This window comes from Narcine bancroftii, chromosome 9, assembly GCF_036971445.1.
Source record: "Narcine bancroftii isolate sNarBan1 chromosome 9, sNarBan1.hap1, whole genome shotgun sequence".
NCBI lineage: Eukaryota > Metazoa > Chordata > Chondrichthyes > Torpediniformes > Narcinidae > Narcine > Narcine bancroftii.
In genome coordinates, this window is record NC_091477.1 from 100,169,217 (window position 1) to 100,191,720 (window position 22,504).

Below are 22,504 nucleotides of genomic sequence, written 5' to 3' on the forward strand. Positions count from 1 at the left end.
AGAGATTAGAAAAGGACCGTTCGCAGGTCTCAGCTCTTCAGCGGACCAATCTAAATGTGATTCATTAATAGGAACAATAAAAGTGAAGCAGGCACAAGCAGAACAGTCATTGTTGAAGTGTGTGAGTGGCCCAGTGTAGGAGTAGGGACCTGAAGCTTGGCTCAAGAGGCTTCAGTAAGAAATGGTTGAGACCAAGAAGCAGCTAAGAGGGGTAAGTATTTTCCTTTCTTTATTGCTGATTTGGTCTTGGTACAGTATAGGAATGATGGCAGATATAGCAGTAGGATGTGGGAATTTGTGAAATCTGATGGTTTCCCTAATGACAACAACTGAGGAAGTGCAGCCAACTCCAGCTTCTGAAAGACCATATTGAGGAAATGGAGCTAGAGTTGAATGAAATGAGGATCATCCAGGAGGTTGAGCAAGTCATCAGTAAGACTTTTGAACAAGTGGTTACACCCAGAGTGCAAGATTCAGCTAGTAGACAGGTGAGCACTGAGAGAGGTAAGGGGAGAAAGAAGTCAGTGCAGGATTACACTTTGGCCATTCCACTTAGCAACAACTATACCTATTTGGATACTGCTGAGGGGATGACCTAACTGAGTAAGGCAACAGCCAGACCAATAGCGCTATGGTCGGCTCTGAGCCTTAGAAGGAAAGGGTGGTCAGGTAAAGCAATAGTCATGGGGGATCAATAGTTAGGGAAACAGATAGGAGATTTTGCGACCACAAAAGGGGACTCCAGAAAAGTGTGTTGCCTCCCAGGTCATCAGGTCCAGGATGTCTCTGATTGGTTGCAGAATATTCTTAAAGGAGGAGGGTGAACAGCAAAAGGTCTTGGTTCCTATTGGTACCAATAACATAGGCAGGAGTGGGATAGAGGTCCTGCAAAGTAAGTTGAGGAAGTTAGAAAGAGGCTGAAGAGTAGGACTTCCAAGGTGATCTCTGGATCATTCCTGGTGCTATAAGCTAGGAAAATAGTGCAGGCAAGTGAGTGAAACACGAAAGTCTGCAGACACTGTGATTGTAGTAAAAACACAGAAATACTGGAGGAACTTCACAGGTCTCACAGCATCCATAGAACATAAAGATATATAACCAACATTTCAAGCCTGAGCCATTCTTCAAAGGTAACGAAATGTCATTTATATATCTTTACCTCCTATGGACACTTCAGGACCTTCTGAGTTCCTCCAGCATTTTTGTGTTTTACTACATCACAGCTTCTGCAGACTTTCATGTTTCAATCCATTCTGTTGTTCCACTGTGAAATCTCTTCAAGGGATGCCTATCCTGAAGAAGTTCTCTCTCTGAAGGGAGTTCTGTGAGAATCTCTCACTGCTTCCCCTCTGGACTTCCTGCTGCTCTCAAGTTCTAGGACCATATACTCACCTAGACTCACTTCTACCACCACGGGTCCTTCTTGGCTCCTCTCTCCTTTAATCCTCTCCATTTCCAATTAACACCTTTTGTCTGCTGATCTGTACATCTCTCCCTGCCTTTTCTTTCCTTCCCAGCCTTTTAATTCAGCAGCCTGTCTGTTTTTTACTCATACTTTGAAGAAGGGCTCAGGCCCGAAATGTTGGTGATATATCTTTACCGCCTATATACGCTGCTAGACAAATGAATGGCTGAGGAGATGGTGCAAGGGGTAGGATTTCAGTTTGTTGGATCATTGGAACTTTTCTGGGAAAGGGGTGACCTATATAAGTGGGGTGAGTTGCACCTGAATTGGAGAGGAATCAATATCCTGGCAGGGAGGTTTAATAATGCTGTTGAGGGGCGTTAGACTGGATACACGGGGGGTTGGTGGGGGGGGGGAACCAAAGTGAAGACATAAAGAGATGGTTGACATACAAGTAGAAACAAATGGTAGGGAGTTTGTGTGGAAGGAATATGTAAATAGGACAAAATTGCAGCCAATTCACAGCTGAGATGGGCGTCTGGAATGTCAGTGTGGAGGCTTGGAGGACAGCGGTATGGCCTAAGCAACTGGTGTGGAGGCCGGGGCAGCCCAGCCTGGGGTCGGGACGACTGATGTGGAGCTGTGGCGATTGAGATGGAGCCCAGGATTTGTCACTGGGTGCAGTTGGCAGACATGCTTGAGGGGATGCCTCACTGAGGTTATGGAGCTGGACTGTGGACTGTTTGCAGGGCCGGGACTTCTTCACACTGGTGGGGTGCTCCTGATGGGCTGTGCTGTGGGGGTTGGTGGCAACATGGGTGCCTGTGGGGCACGGCGATGCCTATACTATAACCCCAGGCATCAGAGAATGTGAACGGAGAGACTCCTTACTCTAGCTACTGAGAGCTGCTATGGTCTTTCTACCCTATGGTGCTAGTGTTGCTTTCTAATCAAAGTATTGGTGGCACAGATTTTTTTTAAATATAATTGCAACTGAGTGTTTTATGTATAATAAATTTAGTTTAACTTGTAACTTAGGTAGTTTTATGTAATGTTTTGCATCTAAAGTCTAAATTGAGTTTAGTCTAAGGTGTCTTGTGTTTTACCTTAATGTTGCACCAGACTCCAAGAGTGCTATCTCGTTTTTTTTTCACTGCTGCTCATTATAACTGCCGCAGCTTTAAAAAATGAAGATAGGCTTCGAATTTGTATTGATTCCCTTCACCTCAAATAAAAGTCTCGACCTCACTTTTGTCATGGTTGTCTTGGGAACTGCAATGCCTGCCCAGATAGTTTGGGTTTGGGCTACATCAGTGTGTTTAGGCAGCCTGTTGCCAAACCATTACTATTCTGCAAGATGACCCTCTCATCCAGAGTATAGTATTTTGTGTTGGTTGATTTTGTGTTTGTGTATTCTTTTATTAATTGGTGTACATCACTTTGGAGCAATATTCCATTGTGTTTAAAATGTGCTATATAAATAAATATTCAATTCAATTCAGGGACACAGAGTTAACGGTTTTATACTTAAATGCATGGAGCATACGAAAAAAAGTAGATGATTGGCAGGTATGACATTGTGGCCATTACGGAGTCATGGCAAAAGCATGATGTCATAGGAGTTGAATGTCCAAGGATACAGTGTATGGAAAGGATAGGCAGGTAAGCCAAGGGGGTGGTGGGGCTCTGTTGGGAAGGAATAAACATTAAACTATTAGAAAGACATGACATAGGATCAGAAGATATAGAATAATCGTGGGTTAAGAAATGGCAAGGGTAAAAATTAAATCTTTAGCAGTTATATACAGACCACCAAACAGTAGCCGGGTTGTGGACAAATTACAAGAAATTTAAAGGGTGTGTCAGAAGGGCAATGTTATGGGCAACTTTAACATGCAAATAGATTGGGAAAGCTAAATTGGGATGGGATCTCAAGAGAGGGAATTTGTAGAATGCATGTGAGATGGCTTTTTAGAGCTGCTTGTTAACGAACCCACTAGGGGATCAGCTGCACTGAAACAGGTGTTGCAAAATGCACCAGAGGTGCATAATGAAGTTAGGGTAAAGGAACCATCAAGGCTCAGTGATAACAATATGATTGAGTTCAATTTGAGATTTAACAAAGAGAAACTTAAGTCCGAATTGTCAATATTTCAGTGGAGTAATAAGGAATTACAGTGGCATGAATGAGAATTGGAATTGGAACGAGGCTCTGGTCGGGAAGAGGGCGGAGCAGAAATGGAGTTTCAGCAAATGTCACAACTGTGGCTGACAAGTGAAGTAAAAACCAACATTAAAAGCAAAGGAGTGGTCAAACAAGAAAGCAAAACAAATAGTGGTTAGAGGATTGAAAAGTTTTTAATTTCTTGTAGAAGGTAACTAAAAACTCATAAGGGGGAAAAAGATGAGGAATGAAAGTAGGCTAACAAATAATATGAAAGAGGATGCAAAAGGCTTCTTCAAGTATATAAAGAGTAAGAGAGGCAAGAGTAGACATCGGACCATGAGAAAATGATGCTGAAGAAATAATAATAGGAGACAAGTTTTGTGTACTGGAGAAACTATGAGTATAATTTGAAGTTCCAGTAGTTAACATACACAGTCAAAAGAACAGAGACAAGGCATACATGATTTGATAGAGTGAGATCTAAAACTCAAGTGGTTTATTCACATAACACATGGACCAAGCTGTGGTCAAGTCACTTTCCAAGGTGGTTCAGTCAAAAGTGCACAGAGCTTACATTTTACCTTATATAGTTATAGAGGATATTCCATGGGTACTAATTATGCAACAGATACCACATTCCTCCCTTCTAGATCATGACTTCTATAACTCTTAAGTCATGTGTCTTCAAGAATACATGTGATCACATTTTTCAACTTGGTACAAGTGCATACAATAGATATTGTATCTTATCCTTTTAACAATATCAAAGATTTAGTTTTTGCTGTTTCAATTCAAATCAATAACTCAATGTCCGAGTATGAGGTCATTTCAGACCTTACTTTAAATATGGAATTATGACATAACAGAATATACATAGGCTGATCATTACACAGTCTAATACAACATCATGAGCTTAAGGTTTATAACATTTTGGAGGTCGAACAACTCTACATGACAATGTAACTACGAGTGGGATTTCTTTGTTGATTTGAGCTGGGAGTGATTGTTCATTAAGATCAGAATTAAGAATTGAGTGTGAACTGAGTGTCGGGACTGCATTATCATCTAAATCAACAAGTGTGTATGCTTTAGTCATGTCATCTACTCCTAGAATCATCTGGGATCAGATGATGTGCATGAACAGCTCTTCTATTGTTTCCTGGTACACTAATCAAATATGTGAGTGGCCCTTTTATCCATAATGAGCTCAAAACTGCACCCACTCTATGCACTGCTGCAACACTCCTCAGAGTGGAAATGGTGCACAAAATGCTTTTGAGTGTGGAAAAAATATGCTAGATAGTGAGTCTGTTCTTGTCCATTATGATCAATTGAAACCACTAGGTTTGAGTGTAGATGCAAGTCCCTATGGACTAGGGCAGGGGTCTGCAACCTGTGGCTCTTTCATCCCTCTGCCGTGGCTCCCTGTGACTTTGAAAAAATAATGTGAATACAGTAAATGACTATTTTATTTAAATTATTTTTTATTTAGTTAGTTTTATCCATGTAATAATTATTATTTTGGAGATTAAGGTGATCTTGTAACATTAACATAAAATATGTCGCTGCGTGTCTGGAGCTTGTAAAAAATTTCCTGGAAAGCAAAGGGCTCACCTTTCTGGAGCTAAAACACCCAGATTGGCTGGAAAAGCTGCATTCCATGGTGGATATGACAGCACACCTTAACATGCTGAACAAAAGTCTTCAGGGGAAAGGAGATGCAGATGCTGGAGGAGGTTTTGGCGTTTGAGCGCAAGATGACAGTGTTTGCTAGAGATGTACAGAGAGGTATGCTGTCTCACTTCCCCTCTTTAAGAGTTCAAAGAAGCATAATCAGATCAATTACGAGCATTTACAGCATGAGATCATTGCAATGCAAACTACATTTGGGGAAAGATTCTGTGAGTTCAGAGAGGAAAAAAACACTTTTGTCCTTCCCTGTCACTCCCCTAAACATCGATTTAACCCTGTTGAATATGACTGCATTTACAGATGTAAGTCAACCCGATCTTGAGATCGACCTGGCTGATATAGCTGGCAAAGACTTATGGGTGTCAAAGTTCCGAAGCTTGACAGCTAATCTTGAAGATGTTGATCATCAGAAGTCCATTCTTGCTCAAAAGCACGTGAAATTGAAAACCTCCCCAAACCAGACAAACTTGTGTTCGAAACATGGAATTCAATTTCCAAGACACATATGAACATGAAAAAATATGCATTCAGAGTCCTGTTGATCTTTGGATCCACATACTTATGCGAGCAGGTTTTCTCCAGCATGAACTACATAAAAAGAAAACATCGCTTGCGTCTCACAGATGACAACATGCAATCCTGCATGAAGATCAAAGTGACGTTTTACAGCCCTGATATAGTGCAATGAGGTTCAGGAGCAGAAGTCACATTAACCAGGTGAAAGAAATGAGTTACTATTTTGCAAATATATATTTTTTATATTGGACCCTCAATTGATGTAGTTGTGTTTTATATTTAGGTGGAGGAGCAGGTAGTGTTGAGGAAACACAGAGGTTGCAGAACAGATTGGGAGAATGGTCAGAGAAGTGGCAAGTGAAATGGTGTCAAAGAGTGTACAATCATACTATTTGGCAGACTATTTTCTAAATGGAGAGAAAATTGAAAATTCCCAGATGCAAAGGGACCTGGGAGTCCTCATGCAGGATACCCTGAAGGTAAACTTGTAGGTTGAGTTTGTGGTGAAGAAGGCAAATGCAATGTCAGCATTCACTTCAAGAGGAATAGAATATAAGAACAGGGATGTCACGTTGAGGCTTTTTAGAGCACTGGTGAAACCTCACTTGAAGTATTGTGAGCAGTTTGGCCTGATTTAAGAAAGGGTGCGCTGACATTGGCGAGGGTTCAGAGGTTCACAAGAATGATTCCGGGAGTGAAAAAGTTATCATATGAGGAACATTGGATGGCTCTTGACCTGTACTCATTGTAATTTAGGAGAATGAGGAAGGATCTCACTTAAACATTTCAAATGCTGAAAGGCATGGACAGAGTAGAGTACCATGGTGGAAGATTCTAGAGGACAAAGTGACTCAATTTCAGGATTGATGGGTGGAAACTTAGAAGAGATGAGGAGGAATTTCTTAAACAAGTGTGTGGTGAATCTGTGAAATTTGTTGCTACAAGCAGTTGTGGAGGCCAAGTTGGGTGTATTTAAGGCAGAAATTAATAGGTTCTTGATTAGCCAAGGCATGAAAGGAGAAGGGGAGAAGGCTGGGCAATATGACTGAATGGATAAATGATCAGCACATGATTGAATGGTAGGGTAGATTTGATGGGCTGAATACCCTATTTCTGTTCCTTCTAGACTTGCGTGAAATTAACTTTCCCATGTAGTCTCCTTAAAATGTTCAATCGGATGAGTCAGCTTTTTTTCTTCATAATTTTGTGCTGACTGGACTTAAATGCTAGAAGTTAGTAATAGCAATCAATTTTAGATATGGAAGAATCCCATTTCCTTCACTTTGAGAAACTGATAGCTCAAGTGATCTTCAGAACATTCTTCATTGTCAATCCTGCCACCTCAGAAATCAGAATAATATAAATTCATTGCATTTCCTCCATTGCAAGAACTCCTTTCCTTTGGTAAGGAGACCAAACTACACAAACTCCAGAAGAGATCCATCATAATTCAGGTAAAAATATTTTTTTCAGAACCACAGTGGGTAACATAAGATATATTCAAGTTAACCTGCATCCATAATATTTTTACCCTCTCAGCTTCTTTGCATTCATATCCCTTGTCTCTCCCCACCTGTCATTTGCAAATTTGTAAAGCTTCATTTAGTTCCCTCATCCAAATGATCATACATGTGGTGAGTGGCTGACGCTTGTACACAAATCCCTACTGTACCCCATAATTTGCTACCTGTTGCCCAGAACATAAAAACCTGTTTATTCCATGTTCGCCATCCAACCAATTCTCAAACCATGGTTCTCTATTACACCATCCATTGTGCCAACATCAAAATTAGCTTTATCCATAATTTTCATCACCATCTTCTTGTGCTGTCTGGAATGTGCATAATAAAGTCATGGGGATTTTGTTTTTTGTTGTAATAATCTGGAAAAAATAATCAAACATACTTGTTCCATTTATACATTTTTTTTAGAGGACACTGTTGCTTTTAAATTATCAACATTGTAAATCAATGAATATAATGTATTGCTGTCATGTCCAGTATATTTTCATTTTACTTAGAGCAATAGTGTGAATTTCTCTTCTCCAGTTAACTCCTTTTGATGTTAGCATACAGAATGGAAAACTGACATGACTACGAGTGTGAAAAGATATGAACCAAGCCAAACATAAAAGCTTTATTTTATAGTGTGATGTAGTATCTATGAGTTTGGGAATGATGTCTACACGTGTATAAAATAACATTAATTTCAGTTTGACAAGGAAAAATAAAAATTAACAAGGCTTTACAGTATCTATGTTTCCTAGCTCCATAGGTACAGGCATGTTCTACCATTCAATTAGATCATGACAGTTCTATGTCTCTGATCCATTTTCCCATTCTTGTTTAATATCCCTTCATACTCTCTACAAAAATCCAATAATTTTTTTCTTGAAATTTTCAGTTGACCCAGCAATGGGTTGTTAAGTTGCAGATTTCTATTTTTTGTGTGGAATAAAGATCTTTCCAATTTTACACCTGCATACCACATTCTGAATTCAACTCACCAAATTCATTATTTTAAATACCTCGATCAAGTCCCAATGTAGGATCTCATCTTAAAATTAACAACTTATTTGTCTTTACAGATGTTGCTTGACCTCCAGAGTTCTTCAGCAGTTTTTTTTTAAAACCTCATTGTTCAGTAATCAATCTAAATGCAAAGTCAGTGCAACTATCTTTTGCCCATTATTTAAAGCCCAATCATCAGGACATCTTATTTTATTCCTGTATATTGGATTTGGAGTAGCAAATGAGCTATCCAGAGTCTAAATCACAACAGTGGATATATTTCAGAACAACTTATTTAGATATAAAGTGGATATTTAGATCACAAGAACTATTCTGACGTCATGATAAGTTCTGTATACATAAAGGTATGTTTTTTAATTATGGTTACCTTTCTGATATTCCAAAGCAGTATACTTTTCCAGAGGTTCAATGTCCATATTTAATGTAATGTTCCAGATAGAGAACAGTTAAGGCCACGTAGAAATGAAGTACCGTTCCTTTGCTTCTAAATTCCTTGAGATAAAGGCCGACGTGCCATTGGCTCTTTTGGTTATTTGTTATTTGTGTGCTAGCTTTGCATAATATGTAAATAGGGACTTTAATTAAAAGGTTTGTTAAACAAGATCTGTAGATGTGATGGATAAAGTCTGAAGGTCACATAGCATCCAAAGGAAAGGGGGGGGGGAGACAGTTAACTCAGATCTAAAAATAATAGCATTATTTCACAGTTTTGTTTCAAGAAAATCAGGAAATATATTTTTATTTGGATACTGTTCAAATACTTCCATTTTGTACACATCAAAAGTTGTATTCTTCCTCCATGAAATGGCAACTTAAAATTTTCTCATTTGAAATGACGAGGCTGAACATTATTTTCAAGTAGTTATTTTCCTACATAATCTCCTTTGAAACAGGGAGAACTGAAAATGTAGGACATTTACACATTTGGTGATAAATAATGTTGATTAATATCAACAAATTTGATATCACTGATAAAAATCAAATTCAAGGTTTCCACATTCTTGTTCTTTTTATCTTAGAATGCGAGTTTCTTCATTAGGAGATATACTCTGGAATCCACCTCAAAGCCATGCAAATTATTTGCATCCCCTTGAAGCCTCATAAGTAGACCTCCATAGGACACATAAGCAGACCTGCAAGACATTAATTTTTTGAGTATTTTTATTACATTTTCAGTAAGTACATTTTAAAATTCCAGAATTGAATTTTCAGGAAGCCTTCTGTGCTTTCACAAAGTCCTGAATTGCTGGCTTCTCTGCACCAGTCTTTTCCAGATTGTCCTGAAATCTTTCTCTGGGCAAGACTTGGTGCTGATGATCTCCATAACTTTCAATGGTATGTGAATGGCTCAGTATTAATTCACTTCTATTAATTGCATTTAGATAAATATTTCTAATTGTTTAAAACATTTTTAATTTAAATTTTTTTATTCACAAATTTGATTTTTTTTATTGATATTTCTCAGGCATGCCTTTTAGTCCTCTTCTCTCCTATCTACTCCCATTCCCCATTATCACTGAATATATGGCATTTACAGGTAAAACACACAATGGTTTCACCTAATAGTATCAAACATGTTTAAGAGTAAAACGTCCATAGAAATAAAGTTTGCATTAATAAGTGGGTTTGTGGCTCATATTACCATTTTAAGTCTGTTAGCTACGTATTTACTAATTTTGAGTTTAGTGAAATAGCATCATGGAAGAATTGTTCAATATTGTCATCATCTGTGAAGAATATACAAATCCTAATTTCATTGCAAGTTTTTGTTAATGTTGATGTATCAGTATCAGTGATGCTTTTAATAACATTTATTTTTCATTCTCCAAGGTGTCTAATCACCTTTTCAATCAAATCCCAATTTTAAATGCACAATAGTGTAAATATCCACTAGTATACTCCAGTTGGGATGAAGGATTTTCACATAAGGTTAAGCAGACCAAGTCTATAATCTCTGGCATTTAAAATAATAGGAAATTATCTCACTGAAACGTAAAATTCGACTAACAGGGCTTGAAGGATAGATGCCAAGATATTATTTCTTCTAGCTATGGTGTCTAGAACCAAAAGTTACATCTCAAAGTGGGAGATTAATCATTCAAGATGGACATGAGGAAATTTTTTATCTACCAGGGGACAGTGAAATTTTAGAATTCCTGATGCTAGAGGGCTGTGAAGATTCAGTTGCTAAGTTCGTTCAAGGCAGAAATCCAGAATTTTCTTATGTTAAGGGTATCAAGGGATATGGCATTAGTCCAGGAATGTGATGTTCAGATAGAGATCAATCTTGACCTAATAATATGATGGAACAATCATGAAAGGTCAAATGGCCTACTCTTGTTTCTTTTTCATGAAAAACAATTTGTCCTGGCTTTCTCTGTATCAAATTATTAATACGGAGTCACCACTGTGAACAAGAAAGGTGAGGATGGCAGCTGAATTGAAATAACACCCACCTCTGTCTTAACACCATTCCCCAGCCCTTATAATTCAGCATTTTTCAAGTTTTCACCCATGGAATGTTCCCCACTCAGGAATTCAGTGCTCATAGGCTGTTGGCTTCAAAAGACCTATAGCCTTGTTCTCAAGGAGAAATGCTGATAAGTAATAACCACATTCTCAGGAACTCCAACATCTTGATATTTAATATACAATTTTTTGCAATGTAAAATCTATAGTCAGTGCTGAAGGATCAACACTGCATTAGTAGTTTACTCAGAAAACCATTTATTTTTGTTGAAAGTAATTACTTTCTCCGAGAACTTTTAAATCTGATCTGAAAAGATTTGTGCCAGAACAGCAAAGCAGAAAGTCTAGTTTAAGAAAGAATTTGCTGATAGATTTTGGTGGACAAATATGTAAAAAATAATGTAAATGCTGCATAACATTTGAGATATATACCGTTAATAACTATTGCAGTATACATCATACTTTTACTCACAGTCTGGTGGCTGCTTCAGTTGAACTCTCATCCCCTTCTATTCTATAAACTTTTCCATACATGACATACTCAAATTGGTCAGCCCTATAAAAAAGGAAAGCAATAACATTTAGAAAAGTATAAAAAGGGGGCGGGGTTCTTTTTTTTCCTGTATATGTCATATATTATTTGTTTTTTGAACAAATAAATAAAGTTTAAAAAAAAAGAAAAGTATAAAAATAAATTCCTTATATATTTGGGACCAAGAATACTTAGTTGGACTCAATGCAAAATGTGTCTCCAATCTGCGTGACTCATACATATTGCAATAATGACACTCCTCATACAGAAACCAATTGTTTCAATTATTTTTTAACTCTAATGGTTAAACCACTTAAGTTCACAAAAGTAATTTAATGACCAAGTTAACACAATTCGCCTATCGTCACAACCGCTCCACAGGAGATGCAATATCGTTGGCTATCCACTCAGCTCTGGATCACCTCGAAAACGGCAATTCATCGACTACTACTTGGCCTTCAATACCATTATTCCCTTAATGCTGATTAATTAGCTACAACCTGAAATAAATATAAAAATTTTGGTAAGATATTCATTTTGATTGAATTAATATGACCAATCAGTCAGAGAAAATGGTGACCATCCAGATAAATATTATCTTAGTTTGATTAAATAAATCAGGAAATTTTTTGGGAGGTTTTTAATGTTCTTCATTATTATGATACCTAGATATCTAAATTGTTCTTTCTTGAAAGGGAAATTAGAGTATAAAGTAAGAGAGCCTTTTAATGGTAACAATTCACTCTTATTTAAATTAAGTAAATAGCCAGCAAACTTACTAAAATGTGTAAGTAACAACAATATCTCTGGGCTAGACACAAAATGTAAAAGATCATCTATAAAGACTGTCTATGTTCAATTGTCCCTCTAAATAACCACTTAAAATCTTCATTTGCACATAAAGCTATAGCTAGTGGTTCCACCACTAGATCAAAAAGCAGGGGGCTTAGAGAACAACCCTGTCTAGTACCTCGATGTAATTTTAAATAACTTTGTTGGAAATTAGTATGAATTAGGCATGCAAATAGAAGTTTTATACATTGTCTAAAAACTGGGCCAAATTTAAATCTTACTCTATCAAACATCTTTACAGCGTCTAAAAAGATAATTCATTCATTTCAATGAGTGGAAGGAGAGTGTATAATATTCAATAGTCTATGAATGTTATAATAAGCATATCTATTTTTGATAAATCCAGTTTGATCTATATTTATTATTCCAGGCAGAATATTCAATAATCTATGAGCTAAGATCTTTAGTAAGATCATCATGAGGACATTAAGTAAAGAGATAGGTCTATAAGATGCACAATCCTTGGGATCCTTCCCTTTTTCTTTTAAAGATCGCTGAAATTGAATCCTCACTAAATGAAGGAAGTAACTTTCACTCATGAATTGATTCATTTAGTAGTAAACAATTACAGAGCAAGTTCTTTATAAAATAATTTATAAAACTCAACCAGAAATCCATCAGGACCTGGAGATTTGCCTGATTGTAAAGAAAATATTGCCTTTTGCAATTCCTCTTGTGGTGGCTCCAAACTTTCCTGGTTTTCATGAGAAATAGTAGGTAATTCAAATTATCTAAAAAGTCCTTCATCAAACCTTGTTCCTTATTAAACTCAAAAGAATTTAGTTTACTATAGATATCTCCAAAAACATCATTTATTTTAAAGTAATCAGTAGTTGTAGTACCTATTCATTTGTTTCTTAGCCAAGATTCCTTTCAATTGGGTGCCTAATAATTTACCAGATTTTTGATACATGGGAATCATATATATGACAAGGGAAGAAAGTTTGATTAAATAAAATTCATCTTCAGATTACATGAAGGAGGTTTGTTATTACCCAATTTTAGATTCTATTATTGGGCAATACAAATAAGAAAAAAATTATTGTTGTTACAATTTCATAAAATAGATAACTGCCCTAAATGGTTGAAATATTTTAAGAATACTTCCATGTGGGCAGTTTTAGGCTCATCCATACCTTTTTCTATTCCAAAGTTAACAAAGAATTTAATAATGAGACAGTGACTAAAAATTTGGGTTCAATTCAGGAATTTTTTTTTGTTCACTAGTCTGATTCTGTCTAATCATCTTTTCCAGCCCTCCATTTTAGATTATGAAGAATGGAATTGGCCAAGGATTAAAAGCTTTAAAGATCTTTTTATTCAACAAAATTTTGCATCTTTACAACAACTGATGGCAGAATTTAATTTACCAAATGCACATTTTTTTAGATCTTACCAAATTAGGCATTTTATTTGATATAAACTTCCAGAATTTCCATGTTTTCCTGATCTGAATTCTATAGACACGACACACCTTTTGATCTACATTTTGTACATAAAGGTATAATATATGCTTTATATTATAAAATATTGGATATAAAGACAGATTCCTTAATTAAGATCAAAAATGAATGGGAGAACAATCTTAATTTATCCTTCTCAGAGGATGATTGGTTCACAATCCTAGGCCTTATCAATAATTCTTCTCTGTATGCTAGACACAGTTTGATTCAATATAAAGTGGTACATAGAGTACACTTTTCTAAAGTTAAACTGTCTCAAATTTATCCTGATATCCATCCATTCTGTGATAAATGTAAAATGTTTGAAGCCTCTTTGATACATGTTTTAGTCATGTCCAAAATTATAAAAATTTTGGACAGATATTTTTTAAACCTTTTTGGATATCTTCAGGGTCAATTTTGAACCTTGTCTGTTAATAGCAATATTTGGTTTCTCCAAGGATGAGAATATAAATTTAACAATCAAATCAAAGACAAGTTTTAGCATTTTCTACTTTGTTGGCCAGAGAAAAATCCTGTTGAAATGGAAAGATAATTTTCTACCTACCCACTTGCAATGGTTACAGAATACTATGTCCTTTTTGAGTCTAGACAAAATTAGACAATGTCAGGATTTAAAGGCATGGGGTCCATTTATAGTTTATTACCACAATTTCAATAACTAAGGTACATGGATGTGGTAGATTGGTGTGCTTTGCTGGACCTCCAGAGGTCGCTGCTCAATTCCAAGGCTGCTAATAATATTAATTCAACCTTGTTTAGTAGGAGGGGTTAGAGTAACTTTTTTTTCCATATTCTCTTTTTTTCAGGGCAATAAATACTTATGGGTTTGATTGTGATTTCATGTACTATCATTAATGTTCAATATGATAATCAATATAAATATATATTTTATCTGGTTCTATAGGAACCTATATGTATATGTTTTCAATTAAACAATAAAAGATTTTGAGAGAGAGAAAAAGCTACAAACTCGAGGCCTCTGCCTGCCCCCCCCCCCCACCCCATGCAACTTTCCTTTTTCATCTGAAGAACACAGTCAGCACAAATTGGAAACGTCACTTCCTCACTGATTATCAGTACAGGCGCACCAAGCATGTGTGGTTAACCCACTGCTCTACTCGTTATACTCCCATGACTATCTGACCAAGCACAATTCCAATGCCATCTACAAGTTTGCCAATGACACCAGAGTTGTTGGCAGAATCACAAATGCAATGAGGAATCGTACAGGACAGAGATAGATTAGCTCATTGAATGATGTAATGATAACAACCTTGTGCATAAGAAAAACCAAGGAGATGATTGTGGACTTCAGGAGGAAGTCAGGGGAACATGACCCAGTCCTCAGCGAGGGCTCAGTAGTGGAGAGGGTGAAGAACTTCAAATTCCTGGGTGTCATCATTTCCGAGGATCTGTTCTGAGGCCTCCACGTTGATACAATCACAAAGAAACTATACTTTGTGAGGTGGCTGAGGAGATTTGGTATGCTACCAAAGAGTCTCGTAAACTTCTACAGGTGTACCATGGAGAGCATTCTGGCTGGTTGCATCACTGCCTGGTATGGAGGGACCAACTCTTAGGAAAAGAATAAACTCCAGAGGATTGTTAACTCAGTCTATAACATCACAGGAACCAGACTTCACTCCATCGAGGACATCTACATAAGGCGGTGTCTTAAAAAGCAGCCTCGATCCTCAAAGACCCCCCCCCCCCCCCCCCCCCCACCACCCAGGCTATGCCCTCTTCACTCTGCTATCTTCGGAAAAAAAAGTACAGGAGCCTAAAGACAAGCACTCAATGGTACAGGGATAGCTTCTTCCACACTGTCATCAGATTCCTGAATAATCAATGAACCAAAGACGCTGCCTTACTTTTCATGCACTATTATTTTTGATTTTTTTTATTGTAATGTTGTAAGATGGTTATTATTATTAATGTTTGCACTGTGATGCTGCCACAAAACATCAAATTTCATAATAATAAAGTCTGATGTTGACATTGTTTTTGTTGAATGAATGTGAACTATCTATTTAATTACAGTGCACATATTAATCTGGTTCACCGTTTTGAGTTTTGTGTGCCCGATGGAGATGTGGGGGGGCTGGTAGTCATGGTGGGGAGCTGGCTGATGGAGGACCTCAGTTTTCTTCAGGCTGACTTCCAGGCCAAACATTTTGGCAGTTTACCTATCTCGGCTGCACCATTTCATCGGATGCAAGGGTCGACAACGAGATAGACAACAGACTCGCCAAGACAAAGAGCGTCTTTGGAAGACTACACAAAAGAGTCTGGAAAAACAACCAACTGAAAAACCTCACAAAGATTAGCGTATACAGAGCCGTTGTCATACCCACACTCCTGTTCGGCTCCAAATCATGGGTCCTCTACCGGCATCACTTACGGGTCCTAGAACGCTTCCATCAGCGTTGTCTCCGCTCCATCCTCAACATTCATTGGAGCGACTTCATCCCTAACATCGAAGTACTCGAGATGGCAGAGGCCGACAGCATCGAATCCACGCTGTTGAAGATCCAACTGCGCTGGGTAGGTCACGTCTCCAGAATGGAGGACCATCGCCTTCCCAAGATCGTGTTATATGGCGAGCTCTCCACTGACCACCGTGACAGAGGTGCAGAAAGAAGAGGTACAAGGACTGCCTAAAGAAATCTCTTGGTGCCTGCCACATTGACCACCGCCAGTGGGCTGATATCGCCTCAAACTGTGCATCTTGGCACCTCACAGTTCGGTGGGCAGCAACCTCCTTTGAAGAAGACCGCAGAGCCCTCCTCACTGACAAAAGACAAAGGAGGAAAAACCCAACACCCAACCCCAACCAACCAATTTTCCCCTGCAACCGCTGCAACCGTGTCTGCCTGTCCCGCATCGGACTTGTCAGCCACAAATGAGCCTGCAGCTGACGTGGACATTTACCCCTCCATAAATCTTCGTCCGCAAAGCCAAACCAAAGAAGACATATTAATCTGCTTGAGCAAATTTCTCAATTTTCAATAAAGGCTTCTGACCCAAAACATCAGCCTTTAATGCTGCTTAACCTCCCAAATTCCTCCAGCAGATTTTTGTTTGCTCCAGATTCCAGTATCTGTAGGATCAAAAGTCTCTAATTACATGCACTTCAGGTATTGTAGTAATTATATGAGAAGGAACAGCTAGCCAGAACAGTAACAGTTCTTGGAAGTTGAATGATGTGGGAAAATACATGTGAATCTTCGACAAGAGAAGCGATAAGTTATATCAAACTTGTAGAGTCAAATTTTCTGTCAAAACTTATTGCCATAGTTCATTACAAATAATGGAGATTTAGCAAGATACAAAAGTGAAATTTTCCATTGTACAACAATGTCACAGCCTTCAGGAAAGAATAGCATAGAAATGAAGATAAATACACAAAATAAAATAATGTATTTGATTTGCAAGGAAATGAGCAAAATATGCAGGGTAATTAAATGATAACCAAAGCTAAATATTGAATTGATAGAAATATGTTGTGGAATATATTTGGAAAATCTGTACAATTATTTAAAGCACCTTTTAAAAGGCTTTAACATCAAGTCAGATTTGCCAAATCACATTCTAATTCTTAATCAATTGTCTGGTAATGTTAAGAATTTCATGGAAGCAACATCTAACACAGGCTGCTGGGGACAGAAAGAGATTGATCCAGTGTTTTTGAGCACTTAGCCTTAAAAATAGATAGTATTTTACATCTCAATATCATACATAAGATAAAATTTGGAACCTTTGAGGCAGCACTTCATGTAATTTTTTTTTGTTATCAATTCCCCAAATCAATGAAATTCTCGCAGAAATGGAATTGTAATACCAAATTGTGCACAACATAGCAAGGTTGTGATATTCCATGTTTACTTTTTTTAAACTGGCTAAAGCTCAGCATAAATTCATTACCATTGTGTACTTGTGTACATTTGAAGGCTTTTAAAGACCTCAAACTCAAGCTGATATTTTGGCAACGACACCAAAAGACACATTTTTACATCTAAAGTTTGTCAAATAGATTCACAGCAGTCTGTTCAAAAAGCAACCTTCTCTTAAGTATTTGCAGAGTCAACCAACAGCACTGAAATATTTCAAAATTATTTTTCCAGAGAAAAGGATATTTGTGAAAAATATAATCCCGTAAACTGTTCAGGGACACAAAATTTCAGGTCCTGTTAAAACACCATTAAATGTATTTTTCAGATCAGTTTTACAATTATTTGGATTAAATAATCCTGTCTGAGCCTATGATAGTACAATTCAACACTGACTCTCATCACCTTCACTAGTCACTTCATCCTCAGTCAGTAGCTAAATATATAATGAATCGCACACTGTACTCACTTTGGATACATAGTTCCACAACTTTGATTTATAAATAGAAAAATCTTGGGAGAGGTTTTTAAAAGCTAATTTAGATGGGATAATCCAGAAAAATGTAAAAGTTCTCTCAAACTCTTAAGGTAATCAAATAAACTTCAGAAACCAAGGAGATGCATCACATAATAATGAAATGAACTTTTGTACATTGTAACCTTTGCTATTTAGGAATTTATCTAATTTGCTTTTGTAAATTTGCAAACAATCCACCCATTCACTGCATATTCCTACAACTTGTTCCAAAGATCAGTGACCCTTGGTGAATGAAAAAAAATCCACACTTACGTAACTTTAATGCAATTTTGTTGAATTTTCTCTGACATTTCCCAATTTTAGTAAATATTAGAAGCAGTTCAAAAGGGGAGGGGTGTAGTTACTAAATTGGTACCTGTTGCCTAATGATGAAAGACTAGACAGACTAATTTTATATCTGCTGTTACAGCATGAGAAATGTAAAAGACAACAATGTATGAGATCTGAGATCTCAAGGATGCTCCTTGTGGGAGATAAAGTGAAACCCTTTCAAAATATTACGGGTCATTTGTATTATTTCTTAAAGAATGATAGAAGCAGAGTCTAAATCTTTTATAGAAATCTTGATTGATTCACCATAATAAAGGGGATTAGGGGGATGAAAGACTGTTGGGATAGGTGAGTGTGATGCTGAGATACTAATCAGATCAACCATCATGTAACTTAAAGACTGAGCACTCTAAAAGGCTCGAGTTACCAACTCCAGCTCTTAATTTGCATGTCAGCCACAATTCTATTTCATTAAAAATAGGAATACAATACAATTAAATCCTCCGCTTTTGAGTAAAAGAACCCAATTCAAATTCGTTAAGGTAACCAGAGTCTTCAAGATGGTGATCTATTTTTATTACACTTTACATCACCCACCGTAAACAAATCAAAACTATATGGTTTACTCTAGATGTGAGATAAAGTATCAAAGTTTGCCATGTATTAAAGTATTAAAGTTCCTTAACAAAATGTGCAAATGGCATTAGATATAGAATACAGGTTAATGGCAAAACAATGGTGATACAATAATAAAATATATCCAAGTCAGATGCTGTACAACTTGAAGCAAGCTCACAGATATGATGTTCTTACAACATCCTGTGGATGCCACAAGAAAGATAATACTGTAGTTAAATTTGATAAATTCCATTAATTGTTCATTCTGTAGGAAAAGGACATTTCTAATGGAGATGCTGAAGAATCAAGCCAGGTGACCAAATAAACATGTCCTGGGTGACATCAAGCATTCTTGTTATTTTGGTTGTATGTCTTTGGCTTGGCTTCGCGGACGAAGATTTATGGAGGGGGTAAAAAGTCCACGTCAGCTGCAGGCTCGTTTGTGGCTGACCAGTCCGATGCGGGACAGGCAGACACGATTGCAGCGGTTGCAAGGGAAAATTGGTTGGTTGGGGTTGGGTGTTGGGTTTTTCCTCCTTTGCCTTTTGTCAGTGAGGTGGGCTCTGCGGTCTTCTTCAAAGGAGGCTGCTGCCCGCCAAACTGTGAGGCGCCAAGATGCACGGTTTGAGGCGTTATCAGCCCACTGGCGGTGGTCAATGTGGCAGGCACCAAGAGATTTCTTTAGGCAGTCCTTGTACCTTTTCTTTGGTGCACCTCTGTCACGGTGGCCAGTGGAGAGCTCGCCATATAATACGATCTTGGGAAGGCGATGGTCCTCCATTCTGGAGACGTGACCCATCCAGCGCAGCTGGATCTTCAGCAGCGTGGACTCGATGCTGTCGACCTCTGCCATCTCGAGTACCTCGACGTTAGGGGTGTGAGCGCTCCAATGGATGTTGAGGATGGAGCGGAGACAACGCTGGTGGAAGCGTTCTAGGAGCCGTAGGTGGTGCCGGTAGAGGACCCATGATTCGGAGCCGAACAGGAGTGTGGGTATGACAACGGCTCTGTATACGCTTATCTTTGTGAGGTTTTTCAGTTGGTTGTTTTTCCAGACTCTTTTGTGTAGTCTTCCAAAGGCGCTATTTGCCTTGGCGAGTCTGTTGTCTATCTCATTGTCGATCCTTGCATCTGATGAAATGGTGCAGCCGAGATAGGTAAACTGGTTGACCGTTTTGAGTTTTGTGTGCCCGATGGAGATGTGGGGGGGCTGGTAGTCATGGTGGGGAGCTGGCTGATGGAGGACCTCAGTTTTCTTCAGGCTGACTTCCAGGCCAAACATTTTGGCAGTTTACCTATCTCGGCTGCACCATTTCATCGGATGCAAGGGTCGACAACGAGATAGACAACAGACTCGCCAAGACAAAGAGCGTCTTTGGAAGACTACACAAAAGAGTCTGGAAAAACAACCAACTGAAAAACCTCACAAAGATTAGCGTATACAGAGCCGTTGTCATACCCACACTCCTGTTCGGCTCCAAATCATGGGTCCTCTACCGGCATCACTTACGGGTCCTAGAACGCTTCCATCAGCGTTGTCTCCGCTCCATCCTCAACATTCATTGGAGCGACTTCATCCCTAACATCGAAGTACTCGAGATGGCAGAGGCCGACAGCATCGAATCCACGCTGTTGAAGATCCAACTGCGCTGGGTAGGTCACGTCTCCAGAATGGAGGACCATCGCCTTCCCAAGATCGTGTTATATGGCGAGCTCTCCACTGACCACCGTGACAGAGGTGCAGAAAGAAGAGGTACAAGGACTGCCTAAAGAAATCTCTTGGTGCCTGCCACATTGACCACCGCCAGTGGGCTGATATCGCCTCAAACTGTGCATCTTGGCACCTCACAGTTCGGTGGGCAGCAACCTCCTTTGAAGAAGACCGCAGAGCCCTCCTCACTGACAAAAGACAAAGGAGGAAAAACCCAACACCCAACCCCAACCAACCAATTTTCCCCTGCAACCGCTGCAACCGTGTCTGCCTGTCCCGCATCGGACTTGTCAGCCACAAATGAGCCTGCAGCTGACGTGGACATTTACCCCTCCATAAATCTTCGTCCGCAAAGCCAAACCAAAGAAGACATATTAATCTGCTTGAGCAAATTTCTCAATTTTCAATAAAGGCTTCTGACCCAAAACATCAGCCTTTAATGCTGCTTAACCTCCCAAATTCCTCCAGCAGATTTTTGTTTGCTCCAGATTCCAGTATCTGTAGGATCAAAAGTCTCTAATTACATGCACTTCAGGTATTGTAGTAATTATATGAGAAGGAACAGCTAGCCAGAACAGTAACAGTTCTTGGAAGTTGAATGATGTGGGAAAATACATGTGAATCTTCGACAAGAGAAGCGATAAGTTATATCAAACTTGTAGAGTCAAATTTTCTGTCAAAACTTATTGCCATAGTTCATTACAAATAATGGAGATTTAGCAAGATACAAAAGTGAAATTTTCCATTGTACAACAATGTCACAGCCTTCAGGAAAGAATAGCATAGAAATGAAGATAAATACACAAAATAAAATAATGTATTTGATTTGCAAGGAAATGAGCAAAATATGCAGGGTAATTAAATGATAACCAAAGCTAAATATTGAATTGATAGAAATATGTTGTGGAATATATTTGGAAAATCTGTACAATTATTTAAAGCACCTTTTAAAAGGCTTTAACATCAAGTCAGATTTGCCAAATCACATTCTAATTCTTAATCAATTGTCTGGTAATGTTAAGAATTTCATGGAAGCAACATCTAACACAGGCTGCTGGGGACAGAAAGAGATTGATCCAGTGTTTTTGAGCACTTAGCCTTAAAAATAGATAGTATTTTACATCTCAATATCATACATAAGATAAAATTTGGAACCTTTGAGGCAGCACTTCATGTAATTTTTTTTTGTTATCAATTCCCCAAATCAATGAAATTCTCGCAGAAATGGAATTGTAATACCAAATTGTGCACAACATAGCAAGGTTGTGATATTCCATGTTTACTTTTTTTAAACTGGCTAAAGCTCAGCATAAATTCATTACCATTGTGTACTTGTGTACATTTGAAGGCTTTTAAAGACCTCAAACTCAAGCTGATATTTTGGCAACGACACCAAAAGACACATTTTTACATCTAAAGTTTGTCAAATAGATTCACAGCAGTCTGTTCAAAAAGCAACCTTCTCTTAAGTATTTGCAGAGTCAACCAACAGCACTGAAATATTTCAAAATTATTTTTCCAGAGAAAAGGATATTTGTGAAAAATATAATCCCGTAAACTGTTCAGGGACACAAAATTTCAGGTCCTGTTAAAACACCATTAAATGTATTTTTCAGATCAGTTTTACAATTATTTGGATTAAATAATCCTGTCTGAGCCTATGATAGTACAATTCAACACTGACTCTCATCACCTTCACTAGTCACTTCATCCTCAGTCAGTAGCTAAATATATAATGAATCGCACACTGTACTCACTTTGGATACATAGTTCCACAACTTTGATTTATAAATAGAAAAATCTTGGGAGAGGTTTTTAAAAGCTAATTTAGATGGGATAATCCAGAA

At 38.0% G+C, this 22,504-nt stretch overlaps 2 protein-coding genes across 4 annotated transcripts in view; one reads left to right on the forward strand and one right to left on the reverse strand.

Annotated features, from left to right (window-relative positions):
- The window catches only part of plaat1 (phospholipase A and acyltransferase 1), a 46,087-nt gene that overhangs the window by 3,427 nt on the left and 20,156 nt on the right, over positions 1-22,504 (forward strand). The gene's annotated exons all lie outside the window — the stretch shown is intronic.
- polr2h (RNA polymerase II, I and III subunit H) overlaps positions 4,032-22,504 on the reverse strand; it is a 28,553-nt gene continuing 10,080 nt past the window's right edge. For 2 of the 3 annotated variants that reach the window (XM_069897018.1, XM_069897019.1), the window contains 2 exons: positions 11,253-11,336; positions 4,032-9,444 (listed from right to left, as the gene is read on the reverse strand). In XM_069897018.1, coding sequence (XP_069753119.1) covers positions 9,327-9,444; positions 11,253-11,336 — 202 coding nt within the window. In that variant the 3' untranslated portion in view covers positions 4,032-9,326. The remainder of the gene's footprint in view (positions 9,445-11,252; positions 11,337-22,504) is intronic. The other variant, XR_011344229.1, reaches the window with a different exon arrangement.